The sequence below is a fragment of the Malus sylvestris genome, chromosome 1 (genome assembly GCF_916048215.2).
Source record: "Malus sylvestris chromosome 1, drMalSylv7.2, whole genome shotgun sequence".
Classification (NCBI taxonomy): Eukaryota; Viridiplantae; Streptophyta; class Magnoliopsida; order Rosales; family Rosaceae; genus Malus; species Malus sylvestris.
Window position 1 is genome coordinate 18,545,773 of NC_062260.1, and position 19,724 is coordinate 18,565,496.

A 19,724-nucleotide genomic window follows, 5' to 3' on the forward strand; every position below is an offset into this window, starting at 1 on the left:
CCGAGCAAAAATGCAGAACATTATTACGCCTAAAACCATGTTGTAAAGGTATGCTGATGGGAAATCTGGAAAAATAACCAAATTTTAGATCTCATATAGAATTATAACCACTATTTTAATTTTATGATAATTATAACCAAAACTTGATATAAAAGTATTAATATACCCTTAATACTAGGGTTTCTCATAACAACCACAACACAACATTTAAACTACCTTAAAATGTTGAGGATTGCTGCAGATTGAGGCCACTGAATTAACTTTCTCTTTAATTAGCAAGACAACTTATGAGAATGTTCTTCAGAAGGTACTAATTCCATAGCTAATTATTATTTTTGTAATTAGATACTTCAATTTAGTGTTTCATTGACTAAATTGCATACATTCCAATATATTTTTCCAGTTGATGAAGAAAGAATACGAAATTGCATATGCAAAGTGAATAGTGAAAACAAAAAAGTGATGAAGATTAATTTCTCATTTTAGGATAGTTTAAAGGTTTGTTTTGGTTGTTGTGAGAAACCCTAATATTAAGGGTATATTAGTACTTTTATATCAAATTTTGGTTATAATTATCATAAAATTAATATAGTGGCTATAATTCTATATAGGGTCTAAAATTTGATTATTTTTCCAAATTTCCCTATGCTGATGGGGGACTTGTAAATGGAGGGGATGTCTCTAAAGAAACGTAGTGTGGTAGAATTCTTTCACTTTCACTTGTATTGATCTAAACAAGGATTACAAAATATATAGGAGATCAGATGCATTCCTGATCCTAAACTTTAGCCTACAAACAAGGAAGTCAAATACATAACAAGTAAGTAAATAACTAATTACCAATTTACAATATTTACTTAATTGATTGAGATATCTTCTTTAACACTTCCCCTCAAGTTGGAGTGTATGTTAATAACACCAAACTTGTTGAGTAATGTTTCAAACTACGTTGAACACAACGGTTTGGTGAAGATGTCAGCTGGTTGATCAGTTGGTCGTATGTACGCCGTACGAACTATTCCTTCTTGGATCTTCTCTCTCACCAAATGACAATCAATCTTTATATGCTTTGTTCTTTCGTGAAACACTAGATTCGAAGCGATGTATATGGCTGCTTGGTTGTCACAAAACAATGTGACTGTTGTGGATGATTCACCTTCAAATCCTTTAAAATGTTCTTCAACCATGTAATCTCACATGTGGTTGCCATGGAATGGTACTCAGCCTCTGCACTGAAACGAGAGACAGTAGTTTGCTTCTTCGTTTTCCAAGATATCGGTGCTTGACCAAGTTGAATGCAGTAACCTGTTATCGATCTCCTTGTGTCTTTGCATCTAGCCCAGTCAGCATCACAAAATGCCCTTAACTGCAATGATGTAGATGGCAAAAATATACCTTGTCCTGGTGCCTTTTTGATGTATTTGAGAACCTTGTGTGCCGCCTCGAGGTGTGGTTGTCAAGGTTTTTCCATTAACTGACTCAATATGTGCACAACATAGGCTAAGTTCGACCTTGTTATGGTCAGGCAAATTAATCTACCTACAAGCCTTCTATATGATGAAGCATTGACCAGAAGCTTTCCTTCTGTCTATGTGAGAGAAGTATTTTGCTCTACGGGAAATCCTGAAGGTATCCAATGCATACTTTCGTTGGCATAAAGTGATGCCACTTTTGGACCGTGCAACCTTTATCCCCAAGAAATATTTAAGTTAGCCAAAGTCCTTCAATTTGAATTGTTGCAAGAGAAACTGCTTTGTTTCTTCAATTTCTTGTAAATGATTTCCTGCCAAGATTACATCATCAACGTAGACCAACAAAGCGATGAAGTTAAATTGACGACTTCGGACGAACAATGAATAGTTAGACCATGATTGGTAAAACCCCGCAGTCTTGAGAGCAGTGGAAAGCTTAATGGACCATTGTCTTAAGGCTTGCTTTAAACCATACAAGGATTTGTGTAACTTCCATACTCGAGTCTCCTCCTTTCGTCTGAAACCAGGGGGTAAGTGCATGTAGACTTCCTCGTCAAGGTCACCATGTAAAAATGCGTTGTCGACGTCGAGTTGGTGCAAATGCTACTAATGCACGGCAGCCACACTTAGGAGTAAACGAACATTGGTCAATTTAGCAACGGGAGCAAAAGTTTCTCGATAATCAACTCTTTCTATTTGGCTATATCCCTTCGTAACCAACCGGGCTTTGTAGTGCTCGATGGTCCCATCAGGTTTAAGTTTGACCTTGTACACCCATTTGCAACCGATTGGTCTTTTGTGAGGTGGAAGCGGAACAAGGGACCAAGTATGGTTGGCCTAAAGAACATCTATTTCGTGTTTCATGGTAACACGCCATTTTGGATTTGGATAGCCTGCAAAAAGATGGTAGGCTCGCAGATGGCTGTGACATTAGTGACAAAGGTTTTATGTGTTGGAGAAAGGCAAGTGTAAGATAAATATTGAGAGAGGGTGAGAATTACCTGATGACTTGACCACATTCGTGGAAGACGAAGAAGCCGGTCTTGACAGGAGAGAGGTCTTTACGTGGAAGTCCTGCAGAAAAGTGGAAGGTTTGGTGGGGCGTGTGCCACGACGCAATGGCGGTGGGGAAGATAATATAGGTGAGGTGGTGTCGAGAGGGTTGGTATCAGTGGATAAGGGTGGTGGGGTGGTGGGGATTGAAGCATCGACATCAGGAAAATGTGAGGAGGATTATGTGAAAGATGAATGTGGAAGAGTAGGGGATGGATCAAAAGAGAATGAAGGGGTAGTAGTGGGCGAATAACTGGGAGTAGCGGAAGGATGGGAGATTTTGTATGGAATTGATCTTCAAAAAATGTTACATCCCTTGACACAAAAACCTTTTGAAGTGTGATATCAAATAAACTATTAGGGAGTTAAACCAACAATATGGGGTAGATTATTTTGATACATTCAGCCCGGTTGTTAAACCAACTACGATTCGAATCGTGCTCAGTCTTGCAGTTAGTTTCGGGTGGTCCATGTGCCAACTCGATGTCAAGAATGCTTTTCTCCATGGCGCCTAATATGAGGAAGTTTATATGAAACAACCTCCTGGATTTGTTGATCCCAGCTTACCAAATCATGTCTGCAAATTACACAAGGCTATATATGGTCTTAAACAAGCACCCCGTGCTTGGTTTCAATGTTTTAGTTCATTCTTGATTCGTGTTGGTTTTACTCAAAGCTGTTCTAATGATTCCATGTTTGTACACCAAGATCAGTTTCATAAAATGATTTTGCTTCTCTATGTTGACGACATCGTGCTCACATGTAGCAGTCAGTCCTTTTTATAAGCTTTTATCAATACCTTGGGCATTGAATTTGACATCAAGGACCTTGGCCGACTTCATTACTTTCTTGGTATTGAGATTACATATGAGAAAGGTTATGTTCATCTTAATCAGGCCAAATATACTCTTGATGTCCTTCAACGCAGTAACATGTTGGCATGTAAACTGGTTTCTACACCTATGTTGTCTAAGGGCAGCCTCTCTCGTACTCATGGTACTCCCTTGTCAGACCCTACCCCATATGGATAGATTGTAGGTGCTCTCCAATATCTCACCAGGACTCATCCAGACCTTTCGTATGTTATACAACATGTTTTTTAGTTCATTGGATCTCCCACTAATGTTCACTATGAAGCAGTCAAACGCATCCTACGTTATCTCAAAGGTACACTTGGACATGGTCTCCCTATTCACTATTCTACGGGTTCCTCATATGTTGTTGCGTATTCGGATGCAGATTAGGCAGGTTGTCGTGATACCCGCCGGTCCACTACTGGATATTGTGTCTTTTTTGGACCTAATTTAATTTCCTGGAGCGCAAAGAAGCAACATATTGTTTCACGTTTGAGTGCCGAAGCTGAGTTTCGAGCCTTAGCCTATGCATGTGCAGATACTATATGGATTCAAGGTCTTCTCCATGAACTTCGACATTCTCTCACACATCCAATTATTCTTAATTGTGATAATTTAGCTACCACGTATCTTGCTGCCAATCCCGTTTTTCATGCCCGCACAAAACACATTGCTATTGATTATCATTTTGTTCGAGGACGAGTCACTTTGGGCAGTCACTAGGTTTGCTTCATCCATTCTACTCATCAACTAGCAGATGATTTACCAAGGGATTGTCTATTGATCGTTTTGGGCGTCTTATTTCCAAACTTGTCTTTTTGCCAATGTCAAGTTTGCGGGGGGATATTAGGGAGTTACAATAGTTAATGACACTAATTATAGAATATTGGCCAATCGTCCATTATGTTGTAACTCCATATTTATGTTTATATTTATGGTCTTTAAGATGTAACCATAGAGTAGTAGCTACTCACTTGTGTGTGTATATATATATATATATACATATATATATACTGTATTTTAATGGTGTAATAATCAAGGAAAATCAGTTTCTACATAAACGATAACCCTTTTGACCATAAGGATACCCAAGGAAAAGACAACGACGTGCACGAGGATCAAACTTGGAAGGTTTTTGTGCATGAGTGGATGCAAAACATAAACACCCAAAAACACGTAGATGCGTGTAATTAGGTTCCCTGTGAAACAATCTTTGGTATGGTGTTTGGCCTTGAAGAAGAGGTGTGGGTGTACGATTTATGAGATAGGCCGAAGTAAGAATAACATCCCCCCAAAAACGTTTAGGAAGGTTGGCTTTGAAAAGTAGGGCTCGAGCGACATTTAACAAGTGCCTATGTTTGCTTTCAGCAACACCATTTTGTTATGGTGTGTTGACGTTACTAGTTTGGTGAAGAATACCTTTGAGCTTATAGAATGTGTCAAGTTTGAACTTAGGACCATTGTCACTTCAAACCACTTTGACTTTAGTGTTGAATTGATTTTCGACCATGTGAATAAATTGAACAAGGAGATCTTGTGTGTCAGATTTGTGTTTCATCAAATAAACCCATGTGCACCTAGTGCGATCATCTACAGTGGTGAGAAAATTTTTGGCACCTGAAATGGAAGCAACTTGATAACCACCCCAAATGTTAACATGTATTAATTCAAAACATGACTTAGTAGATATAGAACTCAATGGAAAAGATGATCTTGTTTGTTTAGCCAATGGGCAAATGAAACATTTATTTGAATCACAAGGTTTATTGTTCAAAAAGGGAAATAACATGGACACTTTATGTGATGGGTGCCCGAGGCGTTGGTGCCAAAAGCTAGAACTCATGATGGTTACGGTATTGCAAGTTCCCTTCCTTGGTGGGTTAAGCTAGTAGAGTCCCTCCCGTTCAATTCCCGTCCCAATCATCTTCCCCGAGCATAGGTTCTGTATGACACAAAATTGTTTTAGAAGAAAGGTGATGTATAGGGAATCATATGCTAATTTGCTAACGGATATTAAGTTTAACCTAAACAATGGCACACATAGAACATTATCAAGGACAACGTTGGGAGAGAACCATTTGGCCAACATGAGTCACAGTAGCAAGGGAACCATTTGGTAATTCAACATTATGGTTTTCAACACTTTTTGAGGATGTGAGAAATTTAGGACTACACACGATGTGGTATGTGGTGCCACTATCCAAAATCCAAATGATTTGCTTTCCATTACGTACGATCCAAAATCCAAATGATTTGCTTTCCATTACGTACGAAAGAAAATGATTTACCTGAAAGTTCTTCATGATTGGAAAAATTACCCAATTGATTGGCGAATGAGGATTTGCTCTTGTTTAAGAGTTGAAGAATTTGCTTGCAGTCTTCCTGATAAAAAGGGAAGTTAGGCATTGCATTCTTTTTGTCATGTGTCGTGACTTGGTTACCCCTAGAAGGACGACTTTGTTCGGCTTTGTTCAGTTTTAACCGTTGCCTTCTGTTTGCAGCAAAATTCGAATGTGTGACCCTTCCATCCACAGAAGGTGCACTTGAGATGAGCACAATAATTCTTGGTACTATGGTTTGTCTTGTTGCATTTTCCACATCGTTGACCACCATTTTTGGCTTCAGGTTCTCAACCAGCACCCTTTACAGCAAACACGACAGCTTCTGGTTGCTCGATGTTGCTCTTTCCATTTGAAACTTGAACTTGTTTCTCATGGTGAAGAACAAGTGCATAAGCCTTGTTAACAGTTGGCAATGGTTCCAGCAAAAGAGTGTTACCACGAACCGTAGCATATGAGTCATTTAAACCCATAAGAAGCTTCATTGTTTTCTGAGTCTAGACGTACGATATTATCTCCTTCCTTGTCTCGTAACGGCATGCCGGGATCGAACACAAGGCATCACGTTTGTCCCAAAGGCTTTTAAGCTTAGTGAAATAAGAGCTTACTATCATGTTGCTTTGCACATAATTATGGATTTCGTTTTCTACGTGGAATAGTTGGACTGTGTTCACATGAGAAAACTTCTCTTGCAGGTCGAGCCACATCTGCCGTGCATCCTTGCAGTGTATGACACTTCCTGAGATTTCTTTTGACATGGAACCGAACTACCATGTTTTCACCAGATTATTACATTAATTCCATTGCTGTAATTCTTCAACTTGTTCGTCAGTTGGCTTCTTGATCGTTCCATCAACAAGCCCTAATTTGTTTTTTACCATCAAGGCCATGGTCATGGATTGCACACATGTACTGTAGTTGTCTTCCACAAGCAGCTGCGGCACAAGTATGGCGCCAGGCTAATCCGAGTGGTGGAGGTAAAATGGGTGTTAGGGTTTTCCCACTTCTGATTCAAAGTCATGCCTTAAGAGGTTGACTTGTCTTGTCTGGTTTGTCGCCTATGACTATGGTTGCTAGGGTTTGTATTTTTTGAGTTGTGATCTTCCCAGATTGATCACTCTGGTACCATCTAAAGAAACATAGTGTGGTAGAATTCTTTCACTTGTATTTAGACTTGGCAGTTTTTGACACGACACGATGACACGACATGAAAACGGCACGAAAATAACGGGTTTCGGGTCAACACGATAACTTATCGGGTCACTATCGGGTGACCCGTTAAGAACCCGTTAATAACAGGTTCTTAACAGGTATACACGCGGGTAACACGTGGGTAACCCGTTTCGACCCGTTAAGAAAAAAATTATTTTAATAATTTTAAAGTTTAATTACTAAAAGATTTATTATAAAATACAATAGTCATATTAATATATACAATATATTCTATATTAAATATATAGTTTTGTATTATTGTTCTATATAAATTATAAAAAAAAAAGTTTTAGTCATTATTTATTTTTATTATGAGAGTTCCTTATTATCATTACTAGGATAAATTTTACATAACATATTCTTGTCCAAAATTAAAATATACTGGTATAGTATTTGTATATGCACGAACTAAGAAGACATACATACAAGTATGAAAAATGTGAAGAATATATAAACACTCGTGATTTATCATTATTCATCCACGAATAAATAATTGTTACACTTATATTATCGTTTAGATTTTTTAAATCCTTCAAACCCTCATGAATAATGTTTTTTATTTGAGGGAAAAATTAATAAAATTAATAATAATTATTGTACAAGTGTAAAAAATGTAAAAATATATATATACAATCACTCATATATAAAAAAATGTAAATGCTTTAAATTAAAGATCAAATTTATTCATTACATTCTTATAGGGTCGAGGAGTGTATCTGTAAAAAATCATCAAAATCAAAGATAAAATAACCGTTAAATTATGATTTTTCGTTTATAACCGCCGAAATTTTTTGTTCCATTACGTAATCTCTGAATGTTTGTTTTTTACGATTTTTTACATATGCGATCTCGGAATGTGTACAAATAAGTTTGACGGTTAGATCGTTGAAAAAAGTTTCATAGAATGCATATTGCGTCAAAACGGTAGATTAAGCAAACACTTAGAGTTAATATTATACTTCTATTAAGTATAAAATAAGTTTTTGTGGTATCCACTAGTGTAAATACTTTAAATTAAAGATCAAATTTATTCATTACATTCTTATAGGGTCGAGGAGTGTATCTGTAAAAAATCATCAAAATCGGAGCTAAAATAACCGTTAAATTGTGATTTTTTGTTTATAACCGTCGAAAACTTTTGTTCCGTTACTTAATCTCTGAATGTTTTTTTTTATGATTTTTTACGTATGCGATCTCAGAATGTGTACAAATAAGTTTGACGGTTAGATCGTTGAAAAAAGTTTTGTAGAATGCATATTGCGTCAAAACAGTACATTAAACAAATACTTAGAGTTAATATTATACTTCTATTAAGTATAAAATAAGTTTTTGTGGTATCCACTAGTGTAAATACTTTAAATTAAAGATCAAATTTATTCATTACATTCTTATAGGGTCGAGGAGTGCATCTGTAAAAATTCATCAAAATCAAAGATAAAATAACCGTTAAATTGTGATTTTTCGTTTATAACTGTCGAAAACTTTTGTTCCATTACGTAATCTCTGAATGTTTTTTTTTACGATTTTTTACGTATGCGATCTTGGAACGTGTACAAATAATTTTGACGGTTGGATCGTTGAAAAAAGCTTCATAGAATGCATGTTGCATCAAAAAGTTAATATTATACTTCTATTAAGTATAAAATAAGTTTTTGTGGTATCCACTAGTACAAATACTTTAAATTAAAGATCAAATTTATTCATTACATTCTTATAGGGTCGAGGAGTGTATCTGTAAAAAATCATCAAAATCAGAGATAAAATAACCGTTAAATTGTGATTTTTCGTTTATAACCGCCGAAAACTTTTGTTCCATTACGTAATCTCTGAATGTTTGTTTTTTACGATTTTTTACGTATGCCATCTCGGAATGTGTACAAATAAGTTTGACTGTTGGATCGTTGAAAAAAGTTTCATAGAATGCATATTGCGTCAAAACAGTACATTAAACAAACACTTAGAGTTAATATTATACTTCTATTAAGTATAAAATAAGTTTTTGTGGTATCCACTAGTGTAAATACTTTAAATTAAAGATCAAATTTATTCATTACATTTTTATAGGGTCGAGGAGTGCATCTGTATAAAATCATCAAAATCAGAGATAAAATAACCGTTAAATTGTGATTTTTCGTTTATAACCATAAAAAACTTTTGTTCCATTACGTAATCTCTGAATGTTTGTTTTTTACGATTTTTTACGTATGCGATCTTGGAACGTGTACAAATAATTTTGACGGTTGGATCGTTGAAAAAAGCTTCGTAGAATGCATGTTGCATCAAAACGGTAGATTAAACAAACACTTCGAGTTAATATTATACTTCTATTAAGTATAAAATAAGTTTTTGTGGTATCCACTAGTGTAAATACTTTAAATTAAAGATCAAATTTATTCATTACATTCTTACAGGGTCGAGGAGTGTATCTGTAAAAAATCATCAAAATCGGAGCTAAAATATCCATTAAATTGTGATTTTTCGTTTATAACCGTCGAAAACTTTTGTTCCGTTACGTAATCTCTGAATGTTTGTTTTTTATGATTTTTTACGTATGCAATCTTGGAATGTGTACAAATAAGTTTGACGGTTGGATCGTTGAAAAACGTTTTGTAGAATGCATATTGCGTCAAAACAGTACATTAAACAAACACTTAGAGTTAATATTATACTTCTATTAAGTATAAAATAAGTTTTTGTGGTATCCACTAGTGTAAATACTTTAAATTAAAGATCAAATTTATTCATTACATTCTTATAGGGTCGAGGAGTGTATCTGTAAAAAATCATCAAAATCAGAGATAAAATAACCGTTAAATTGTGATTATTTTTCGTTTATAACCGTCGAAAACTTTTGTTCCATTACGTAATCTCTGAATGTTTGTTTTTTACGATTTTTTACGTATGCGATCTTGGAACGTGTACAAATAATTTTGACGGTTTGATCGTTGAAAAAAGCTTCGTAGAATGCATGTTGCATCAAAACGGTAGATTAAACAAACACTTAGAGTTAATATTATATTTCTATTAAGTATAAAATAAGTTTTTGTGGTATCCACTAGTGTAAATACTTTAAATTAAAGATCAAATTTATTCATTACATTCTTATAGGGTCGAGGAGTGTATTTGTAAAAAATCATCAAGATCGGACCTAAAATAACCGTTAAATTGTGATTTTTCGTTTATAACCGTCGAAAACTTTTGTTCCGTTACGTAATATCTGAATGTTTGTTTTTTTAAAGATTTTTTACGTATGCAATATTGAAATGTGTACAAATAAGTTTGACGGTTGGATCGTTGAAAAAAGTTTTTGGACCGCCATCAATAAATAATTTTGTAGTGTGAAACCTTAAATTTATGTAACCGTCAATTGTTATTTACACTTTATTCTTCTGACTGAATTTCATTTTTAAAATTTTATTTTTTGAAAACATGATCATCTGGTGGATGTAAGAAGATGATATCAGGTTTCGATATTTACGATTAACTGAAATATGAGTTAATGTCATATAATTTGTAGAAACTTTATAAACATCAAGCAATATTTTCACTAACCCTAGAACTCTAAATATAATATCAACGATCCAACGATCCAAACTGTTCATCTACCTGCACCCTCTAATAGATCATGTTTTCAAAAAAGAAAATCTAAAAAAACGAAATTTGATGTGAACAATGAAGCATAAATGTAAACAATAATCAACGGTTAAATTTTGATCTATGATTTATATGATTATAGTGTCGAATTTCGAAGTTAAACTCTTCATGAAAGTTATAAAACTTGTCATTACGAGTGTTTATATATTTTTTTCTATATTTTTTTACACTTCTACATTAATTAAAAAATTATTAAAGACTTTAGGTAAGCGAAAATATACTTAAAACAAAATTGCGTTTTTATGTTTTGGATGTGATAATATGGAATGTATATACTTATTTAGTATTATGTTTTTCATTTGATTATTTATTGGTTTAAAATATATTTTCCTTAACGGGTAACGGGTCGGGTCACATTACCTGTTAATATTATCGGGTCGATTTCGGGTCGGGTCATTTTACCCGTTTATTTTAACGGGTGTTACACGACACGATCCGTTAAGATATCGGGTATGACACGAAAACGACACGAACACGGAAAACACGATACGAATGCCAAATCTACTTGTATTGATCGAAACAAGGATTACAAAATATATAGGAGATCTACATTCCTGATCCTAAACTAAAGCCTACAAACAAGGAAGTCAAATACATAACAAGTAAATAACTAATTACCAATTTACAATATTTACTTAATCAATTGAGATATCTTCTTTAACAATGTCTCCCATGAAATGAAAGAACAGCCCTTCCAATTGCCAGCGGTTGTTGCATTCTGCGTCTGCTTCATACCCTTTTTTGCATGATTGCCTTGAGCCGCCTCTGCTTCTTTTTTAGACTCTGTTATAGAGGTCTTCTTCGGGGGAAAATCAAGAGCAGCTCGACGCTCTGCAGCTTCTTTCACCTGCAAAAATAAACCAAATTAAGTTGTGGAAATAGCCTCTACAAAGAATCATTATTCACGTTCCCCGTGCTGCAGTTTTGGGTTCTCTCACTCACCTTGCTTTGCTGCTGTTTTAATTCTTTCTGTTTGCTTAGTGCTTCCAGGGCACTTGTTGGATATGTTCTTCTGCGTGTTCTTTCATTGTTATGGTATTCCTCAGGGGCTAATTGACTACAGTTAATCTGAGGTATTTCTGCATCTACATACACAGAGGAAGCATTCTTTACGTTTAAGGCATTAATGTGTCTTGATTCACGTTGCGGCCTGCTTGTTCTTTGATGCGTACCAGAATGTTTATCAGTGACTAGTTGATTAGGTACTACATTGACAGGGGAAGCAGCCTGTTTCTGGTAAAGCATAACACCTTCCTGTCTTCTGGGGTGGCTTGAATCAACGGGTGGCTCACTAAGCATTTGTAAACTCATTTCCTGAAAATAAAAAATAAAAAAATAGTCTGAAAACATGAATGTGTTTCCAAAGCCTCCAGTACCAAAAAGTAGAGCAAATTTTTAGCGTTTGCCAGTGAAAACCACCAACACACCCCAAAAAAAAAAAAGAAAAAGATTTTAAGCTTCTATTGGGGAACATGTGTTTTTTTTTTGTTAACTGTGCAAGGAGTACTTGTGTGTCTGTGTCACTGCGTAATGCTTCATCCTCAAAAGACACCCTCCTAATTGACTGGCAGAGTGGAGTCGTTGAAGATGTTACCTTTTCATGGTAATCATTAGCAAGGGCACTTGCAAGCATACGACACTTTGCCCTCTCAAAATAGTCCATACTTTGTCGTTGCTGAGTATGTTCCTGCATTGTGAACCATAAATAAGCAATGTTTTAGATCTGCTTCTTTTGCACCGTCTATATATACGAAAAAGTTAATCAGCATTCTCACCTCTTCAGTATCCATACGAGGTGCTAGTAGCTGTTGGTTTTCAAAATCAGATGCATTGTTGTTGTAAGTACTAGATTCACGTTCATGACAGTTTGCAGCATCCACATTCTCACCTGATTTCTTCTTTACGCAACAGACAACTAAATCCCTCTGCACAATTAAGTTGCAAAAACCAATCATGTAATGCAGTGGCAGCAACACAAAATTAAACAATGTTCAAAACCAAGTCATTAAAGTTTGCACATTTACATTAAATACCAATTTGGCTCGAAGGGGTTTCAATTTTCATCCATTCAATGATTTCAAAACCAAAACCCCTTCAAACCAAACCAAATAGGCTTCGGTTTCACAACGAAAACCCCTCAAGCCTCCAGTTTAGAACTTACCTCATAAAATTTGTTAAACAATGCTGCAAATTATACATCATATCGATAACATTATTCGGAAACAATGACCCCAAAAAAAGAACAAGAATGGTGACCTGATTATCATTAGGATTGGTTTGGGGGATGTAATACTCATGCATAACCCAGTTGGTCCTCTGAGAATTACGAACATGACCTCGGTAAAAAGTTAGAATCCTTTTTTTACCGATGATAGTTCTTTTGGCTTGAGTCTTGACCGGTTTTTGGGTACCAGTTATCTTCCAGAAGCCTTCCTTCGTCGTCCTTTCGGTCTGGTTTTTGCTGTTTTTATTGTAAGTGCTGAAGAAGTACCATTCTTGATCATCCGACTTTATGAGTGAAAGCCCTGCATAAAACACAATTGCATATAAAGATTATCAGACCCGTTCAAGAAAAGGGGTAGCGTTTTTCGCACTGCATTTCCAGCTGTTTACACCTCAAAAATTAACATTTTATAATTTTTCGAACTCATAGAAGAGTGCAGAAATCACTGGCCTTCGTACAATTGTCACCCAAAAAAGATAACTTTTAATTAAGAACTGGGATTGGTAATAAATTGCATTAGGATTAAGCCTAATTTCCTAAACAGTAAACAGAGATTCAAACTCATTGAACTGCAAATTGAAAAGTTTTAGTAAAATTCTCATTAAAAAATAAATAAAAAGATTGAATTTTTTAAGAACTGGGTTTGATAATAAAGTTACATTTGGACTAAACCCAATTTCATAAACGGAGTGCCAGATTCATTGAACTGGAAATTCAAAGTTTTTACTAAAATTTTCAGCAAAATTTAAGAACTGGGTTTGGTAATTAATTTACGTTTGGATTAAACCCAAATACCCAATGGCAAATACAGATTATCAGACTCGTTGAACTAACAAAATAATCAAAATTTAAGACCTGGGGTTTACAAATAATTACCAGGCAAGTCCTTTGGCTCGTGGTTGCAGATATTGATTTCACTGATGACGTCGCTGACAATGTAATCCATTCCCTCGAGCTTCATCTGCAAGTAATAGTGGACCAGCTCTTCTTCTGTGGGGCGGAATCGGAATCCCACTGGCACCAACATGTCACCTGCTGATGCTCTGGTGAAGCGGCTTCCATTCGCAGCCATCTATCTTTGATGAAGGACAATCGGAATCTGGATGAGTGCGTTTGTATAGGATTAGAAACACAGGAGAAAGAGTACGGAAACTGACTTGGGTTTGATCAAAGTGTTCGGCTTTCAGTTGTTGCTTTTCTGCTTAATGGAAGAAGATGTTAAACTTCTGCTTCTGCTTCTGCTTCTGCTTTTAAGGAGGAACGGGACTGGGCTGCTGCAAAATCAGCAGTGGCCCCTGCTGACGTGCCACGCGTTTATATTTTGTCCTTTTGATCAACCCCCTCTTGGAAGTTCGTTTTCCTTTTCTGGAACTTTAGCTTTTAGAATATTTTACATTTTGGAATCTGCCGTCATAAAATCTGTCAAAAGCTATGGGGTCCTGTTGTTCTTTAATTCTAATCCACAAGTATGGTCTAAAATATCCATAATATTCTGATATTTTTGTTGAAATTTTTGTGTTTTTGGACTACCGATATTTTCGATATCATCGATATTTTAGATCTTGCTAAGTCACTCATGTATCTTACCATGCAATGTATAAAGTGTAAAATATTGTATTAATTCATTATATATAAATGATTATGATGTGTTTAAACTTCTTTCATTAATTACTACATATTTTCTACACTCACAATGTTTGTCAGCTCACTATATAATCAACTTAAATCAGTTATATCTATCATGAAATGCATTTCTTTCCAATTTTTTGTGATAAACTAATAGATAATTGACTAAATAAACATCATGCAAAGTTTCAATAAAAATTTCCAAGTTTTTCTTACAATTTCCGTGGTTTTTATTCAATTTTTATCGATATCGATAATATCCCGATATTTCCATCGAAATTTCCGTGTTTTTAGAATACCGAAATTTCCGTGTTTTTAGACCACCGATATTTCCGATATCATCGATATTTTATACATTGTCCACAAGACGCATTGCCCCAAATCTCGATCTCAAAGGAGATAGGACCACAGAAAAGTCTTTGTTTTTCAATTTTCTCTGCCGTGAGAGCTCCTCTCTCCTGAGTGAGAGTCCCTCCTCAGTGTGGGTTTTCCTTCTTGGCTTGACTTGCTCGACTGAACCTTCTCTTTCCCTAAGGGTGCGTTTGGTACGTGGGACGGGACGGGACGGAACGGGACGAGGCGTTCCGTCCCGCGTTTGGTGCGCCAAAAATGGGTGGAACAGGCTGTTCCACGGGACAGATTTTGGGTGTTTTTGCGTCCCACCTCCTCCCCCTGGAACGGGTTTGTTCCACGTCTGTGGAACACAATGTTTTACCATTTTAAGACAAATATACCCCATGTCTTTTTCAAAAATTACACCTTCGTTCCGTCCCGTCCCGTCCCGTTCCATCTGCTTACCAAACGCACCCAAAGTCCCCCAACTAATTCTTCCCTCTTGTTTATTCTTATTCCGCCCATTCATTAACTTCTCTGGCTTCCCTGTTCTGATATTGATTTTTCGCGGCTCTCTTTAGTCAAATCATCGTCAGTTATTCCTTGCCCTGCAATGGTTTGTATTAATTTTTCTGTTTCCCCTTGAGATCCGGTCTATGGCAGGTCAGATCTAGACTTTGGTTTCGAAGGTTGGAAGGAAATTCAGATGGGAAACAACCCAGAACCTACCATAATTAATTGTGACATGCCAGATCGAGAAGATGTGCCGATTCTAATCCATAAAGAGGGTCCCACGAATAACTCCTCCAAGCCTAACACAGGTGAGAAAGCGCTTGAATATTGGTCTTTCCTTTTCATTTGTTCTGTGACTTGGGTTATTTGTGAAAGGAGAGTAAATGGGGGTTGCCTGGGGGGATGCACAGAAAATCTGGAGCATGCACAAAAAATTGAGAGGAGAGTATCTTTGGCTGGTCTCAATCTCGAAAGGATCTGGGGCATGCACAGAAAATCTGGATAGAGTGGAAGTTGAAAGAGAGATAAAAAGGTAGAAGGCCAGGTTAAAATTATTTGGAGATTAGTTTCAATGTTGTACCTGTCGATTGTGATGTCTGGGGGTGAGGTTGACGAGCTCGTAGTGCAACTGAATAACAAATTGGAGCTCTCTTCAATTGAGCAAGGAATCAAGCTGGTGGGTACTGTTTTGGCTAACAAAACTCTTAATACATGGGGAATACGAAATGTGCTCAGATCAGCTTGGAAGGAGCTTGGGGAAACGGAGGTAAAATGGGTTAAGGAAAATAAGTTTATTATTACAGTCCAAGATGAAAGCACGGCAAAAAAAATACTGGAGCAGGTCCCTTGGGGGGTCATGAAACAGAATTTCTCTGTCAAGCGTTGGCCCTAGGAGCTAGCTTTGGAGGAAGTGAATATGAAGGAGGTTCCGTTCTGGATCCAAATTCGGGGCCTACCACCCAATCGTAGTACAGAAACAAATTTGAGGTGTTTGGAAGCTAAGCTTGGGAAGGTGGAGGAGATTAAAGATCTGTCTATGGCAATGGGGTTCTTAAGGATTAAAGTGGAGGTTGACACCACTAAGCCCATCACTACTTGATGCTGGATCCCAAGGGAAAATAATATAGAGACTTGGATAGAATTTCGATATGAGAGACTGTAGGACTTCTATTATAGATGTGGGAGAATTGGGCATGCTAATTCTGATTGTTCGTTTGAGGCAATGGGGGGAGGAATGGCAGGATATGGAGAGTAGACAAAGGCTGCTCCAGTAAGGGTTTTCTCAGAACCTACTAAACCTTCGTCTGTTATGATGGGAGAAAGACGAAATGCTGGTACTAGCAGAATGGGGCATAACATAAGGAGGGGACACAAGGGGGAATAATGAAATAAGACAGAAGGTACCACAAGTCTCGGGGAGAGCGGTCCCAAGTCCTCTAACATCCCAACAGGAAATCAGTGTTAGTGCAAAGAAATGGCATAGATTGCAAGAAAGAAGGTTGGGTCCTTTTCCAAACCCGGCCCAATAGTTCACGGAGAATATAGGCTTGATGGGCCAAAATAGATTAATACCGGGTCTTGATCGTACTACCTTCGGTAAGGGCCCATCAGTTGTAATAGAAGAAATCCTGGAGACGAATGTTTCTCAGCTTGAGGGTAGGACGTTGGCCAGTATCCATAGAGGTAAGGAGTTGGACCAAGGAGGGATGACCATAGCAGAAGAAACAAACGGGTGATGAATGACAATACTCTTAAATCGGCACAAGTTCCCTAGAAGAGATGCAAGCTGATGATTGAGAACCGTAATGTTATAGAGAGAAAAAGAAAAGCGGCAGAAGATATAGGAAGAATGACGATCAAAGAAAGATGTTCGATGATGGTGAGAGCTCTGGATGCTAAAGAGGAGTTACAGGAGGTTCCGATTGAGTACCAGGATATGTGGGATTATATGGAGAATGTCTCGGCGAAAGAAAAAGAAGTGTTGTTGGCTAAGAAAAAAGAAAAGTCTTCCAGAGGCGGTGGCGGCTGGCTTTCAACAGCCTCACGATCGCAATGACGCACCTATTCTGGAACTGCCATGGCCTAGGGTCGGACACGGTGGTTCGTGCCCTTCATGGGCTAATTAGGGAACATAGACCCTCTATAATCTTTCTATCAAAAACAAAAATGAAAGATCATAGGATTGAAAGAATGAGAAGGAGGATGGGATATCTGAATGGCTTTAATGTAGCTCATGTTGGGAGTGCGGGAGGTCTAAGCCTCTGGTGGGACGATACAATATGTGTTGAGGTGAAAGAGTCATCTAAGCATTTCATTGATGCTAAATGTTATATTGGTGAGTCTGGGTCTGGGTTTCGTTTCACTGGAGTTTATGGTACATCATACAGGGCGGAGAAAGAAAGCTTCTGGATGGATATGATCTGTAAATTCAATCTTGATAATGATCCTTGGTTATGTGGAGGCGATTTCAACGAATTTATATGGGATCACGAGAAAGCAGAAGGTGCAGAAGTGAGATACAATAGGTTGTGATATTTGGAGGAGTTCATGAGTAAAACGGAGATTATGGATGTGGGTTTTAATGGGCCTAAATTTACATAAAGGGGGATGCGAAATGGGCAGATGGTTGAGGCGAGGTTGGACAGAGCTCTGATGAATGAAAATTGGTAGTCTTTGTGGCCTAATACTTCGGCGGTGATAGGCACTTGTGTGGGTTCAGACCATTGTCCCGTTGTGGTGAAATGCAAGTTGCATGGGGATGAAATAAGTAAAAGATTGTTTCGTTTTGAGGCTTTTTGGACAAAAGAAGGGGAATGCAAAGATATTGTGGAGGAGATCTGAGGTAGGCATAAGGATGGGACGCCTATTGAAAGATGGAATTGGAGGATAAATGACTGTCGAAACAAACTCTGGAGGTGGAGCAAGGAAAAATTCAAAAAGCGTGGGAGACAATTGAATGAGAAATTAGAGCTTCTTGGCCGGTTGCAACTTAACTAGAGGGAGTATGAAGAAGAAATTAAAGATCTTTCCAAAGAAGTTGACCATTTATGGAGACAAGAATAATGTTTTTGGTTACAACGGTCAATAGTGCAATGGCTGAATGAGGGGGATGCAAATACTAGATTTTTCCACCAATCAACAATACAAAGAAGAAGAAGAAGAAACAAGGTGATTACTTTGAAGAATGGGAACGGGGAATGGGTGGATGATCCGAGATTGATTAGGAGAGTGGTTGATGAGCATTTTGTGGACCTGTTCATATCGATGAGAGAGCGGGATTGGGGAGATGTTCTCGGCTGCATTTCCCCGAAGGTAACAATGGCGATGAACGAGGTCCTCTCTGGGCCGGTTTCAGTTGATGAGGTTAAGTTTGCTGCTTTGGAAATGGGGGGGGACTAAAGCTCCAGGACCGGATGGTTTTTCTAGAATTTTCTACCACAAACACTGGGACATCATAGCTGCGGACGTAAATGAGATGGTTAGGGTTTTGATGAATGGTCAAGAGGATCCAAGAAGATTAAATGCAACTCATTTGGTGTTGATTCCAAAGGTCCAAAATCCGGAATTGGTCTCCCAATTTAGGCCAATTAGCTTGTGCAACTACTCTTACAAAGTTCTGTCGAAGGTTTTGGCAAAAAGACTCAAAGTTTTTCTTCCGGAATTGATTTCACCAACTCAGAATGCTTTTGTGGCTGGCAGGTAGATTCAAGACAACATTGGAGTTGCTCACGAACTTTTCCATTTCCTAAAAAATAGGAAAGCAAGATGCAATTGGGAGTTGGGGATTAAGTTGGATATGCATAAGGCCTATGATCGTGTGGAATGGGACTTTCTGATGGCAGTGATGGAGAAGATGGGGTTTGACAGAAGATGGGGTTTGACAGAAAATGGAGGAATATGATTCTCGAGTGTATTTCGTCAGTCAACTTTGCTATTCTCTTGAATGGGCAACCTGGTAAAAAGTTTGCTCATTCCAGGGGTTTAAGGCAGGGAGATCCGCTCTCCCCATACTTGTTCTTGCTGGTTAGTGAATTCTTCTCCCTTCTTATTCAAAAGTATAGTTAGCTTGGTCACCTAAGAGGAATTCAAATGAGTTCTCCTGGCCCTACCATCTCCCATATCTTTTTTGCCAATGATACACTCATTTTTCTGAAGGCGGATGTGGAAAACTGTCAACAGTTATCCAAAGTGATTGATGATTTTTGCTTGGCTTCTGGGTAGAAAGTTAATAAATCTAAGTCAAGTATTTTCTTTGGATGTAATGTTCCGGGGCATCTGTCCACTCAATTGGCTTCTATCCTTGGCATGGAAATAGTGGGGGATCTTGGTTCTTACCTGGGAGTTCCTACTATCTGGAGCCGCTATAAGAAAACCGGTCTTGCTTATATCAATGGGAGATTATTGGAGAAACTGCAAGGATGGAAGAAAGCTTTTCTGTCTCAAG

General features: G+C 37.4%; 2 protein-coding genes across 3 annotated transcripts in view; both read right to left on the bottom strand.

Moving 5' to 3' along the window:
• LOC126618220 (NAC domain-containing protein 71-like) overlaps positions 1–19,724 on the bottom strand; it is a 71,420-nt gene that overhangs the window by 33,404 nt on the left and 18,292 nt on the right. The gene's annotated exons all lie outside the window — the stretch shown is intronic.
• LOC126618160 (NAC domain-containing protein 83-like) lies at positions 11,078–14,086 on the bottom strand. The gene is made up of 6 exons (XM_050286248.1): positions 13,685–14,086; positions 12,841–13,109; positions 12,360–12,509; positions 12,179–12,271; positions 11,527–11,898; positions 11,078–11,431 (listed from the first exon to the last, which is right to left on the bottom strand). Exons 1-6 carry the CDS (start codon positions 13,878–13,880, stop codon positions 11,216–11,218), a joined length of 1,296 nt encoding a protein of 431 aa, XP_050142205.1. The 5' UTR covers positions 13,881–14,086; the 3' UTR covers positions 11,078–11,215.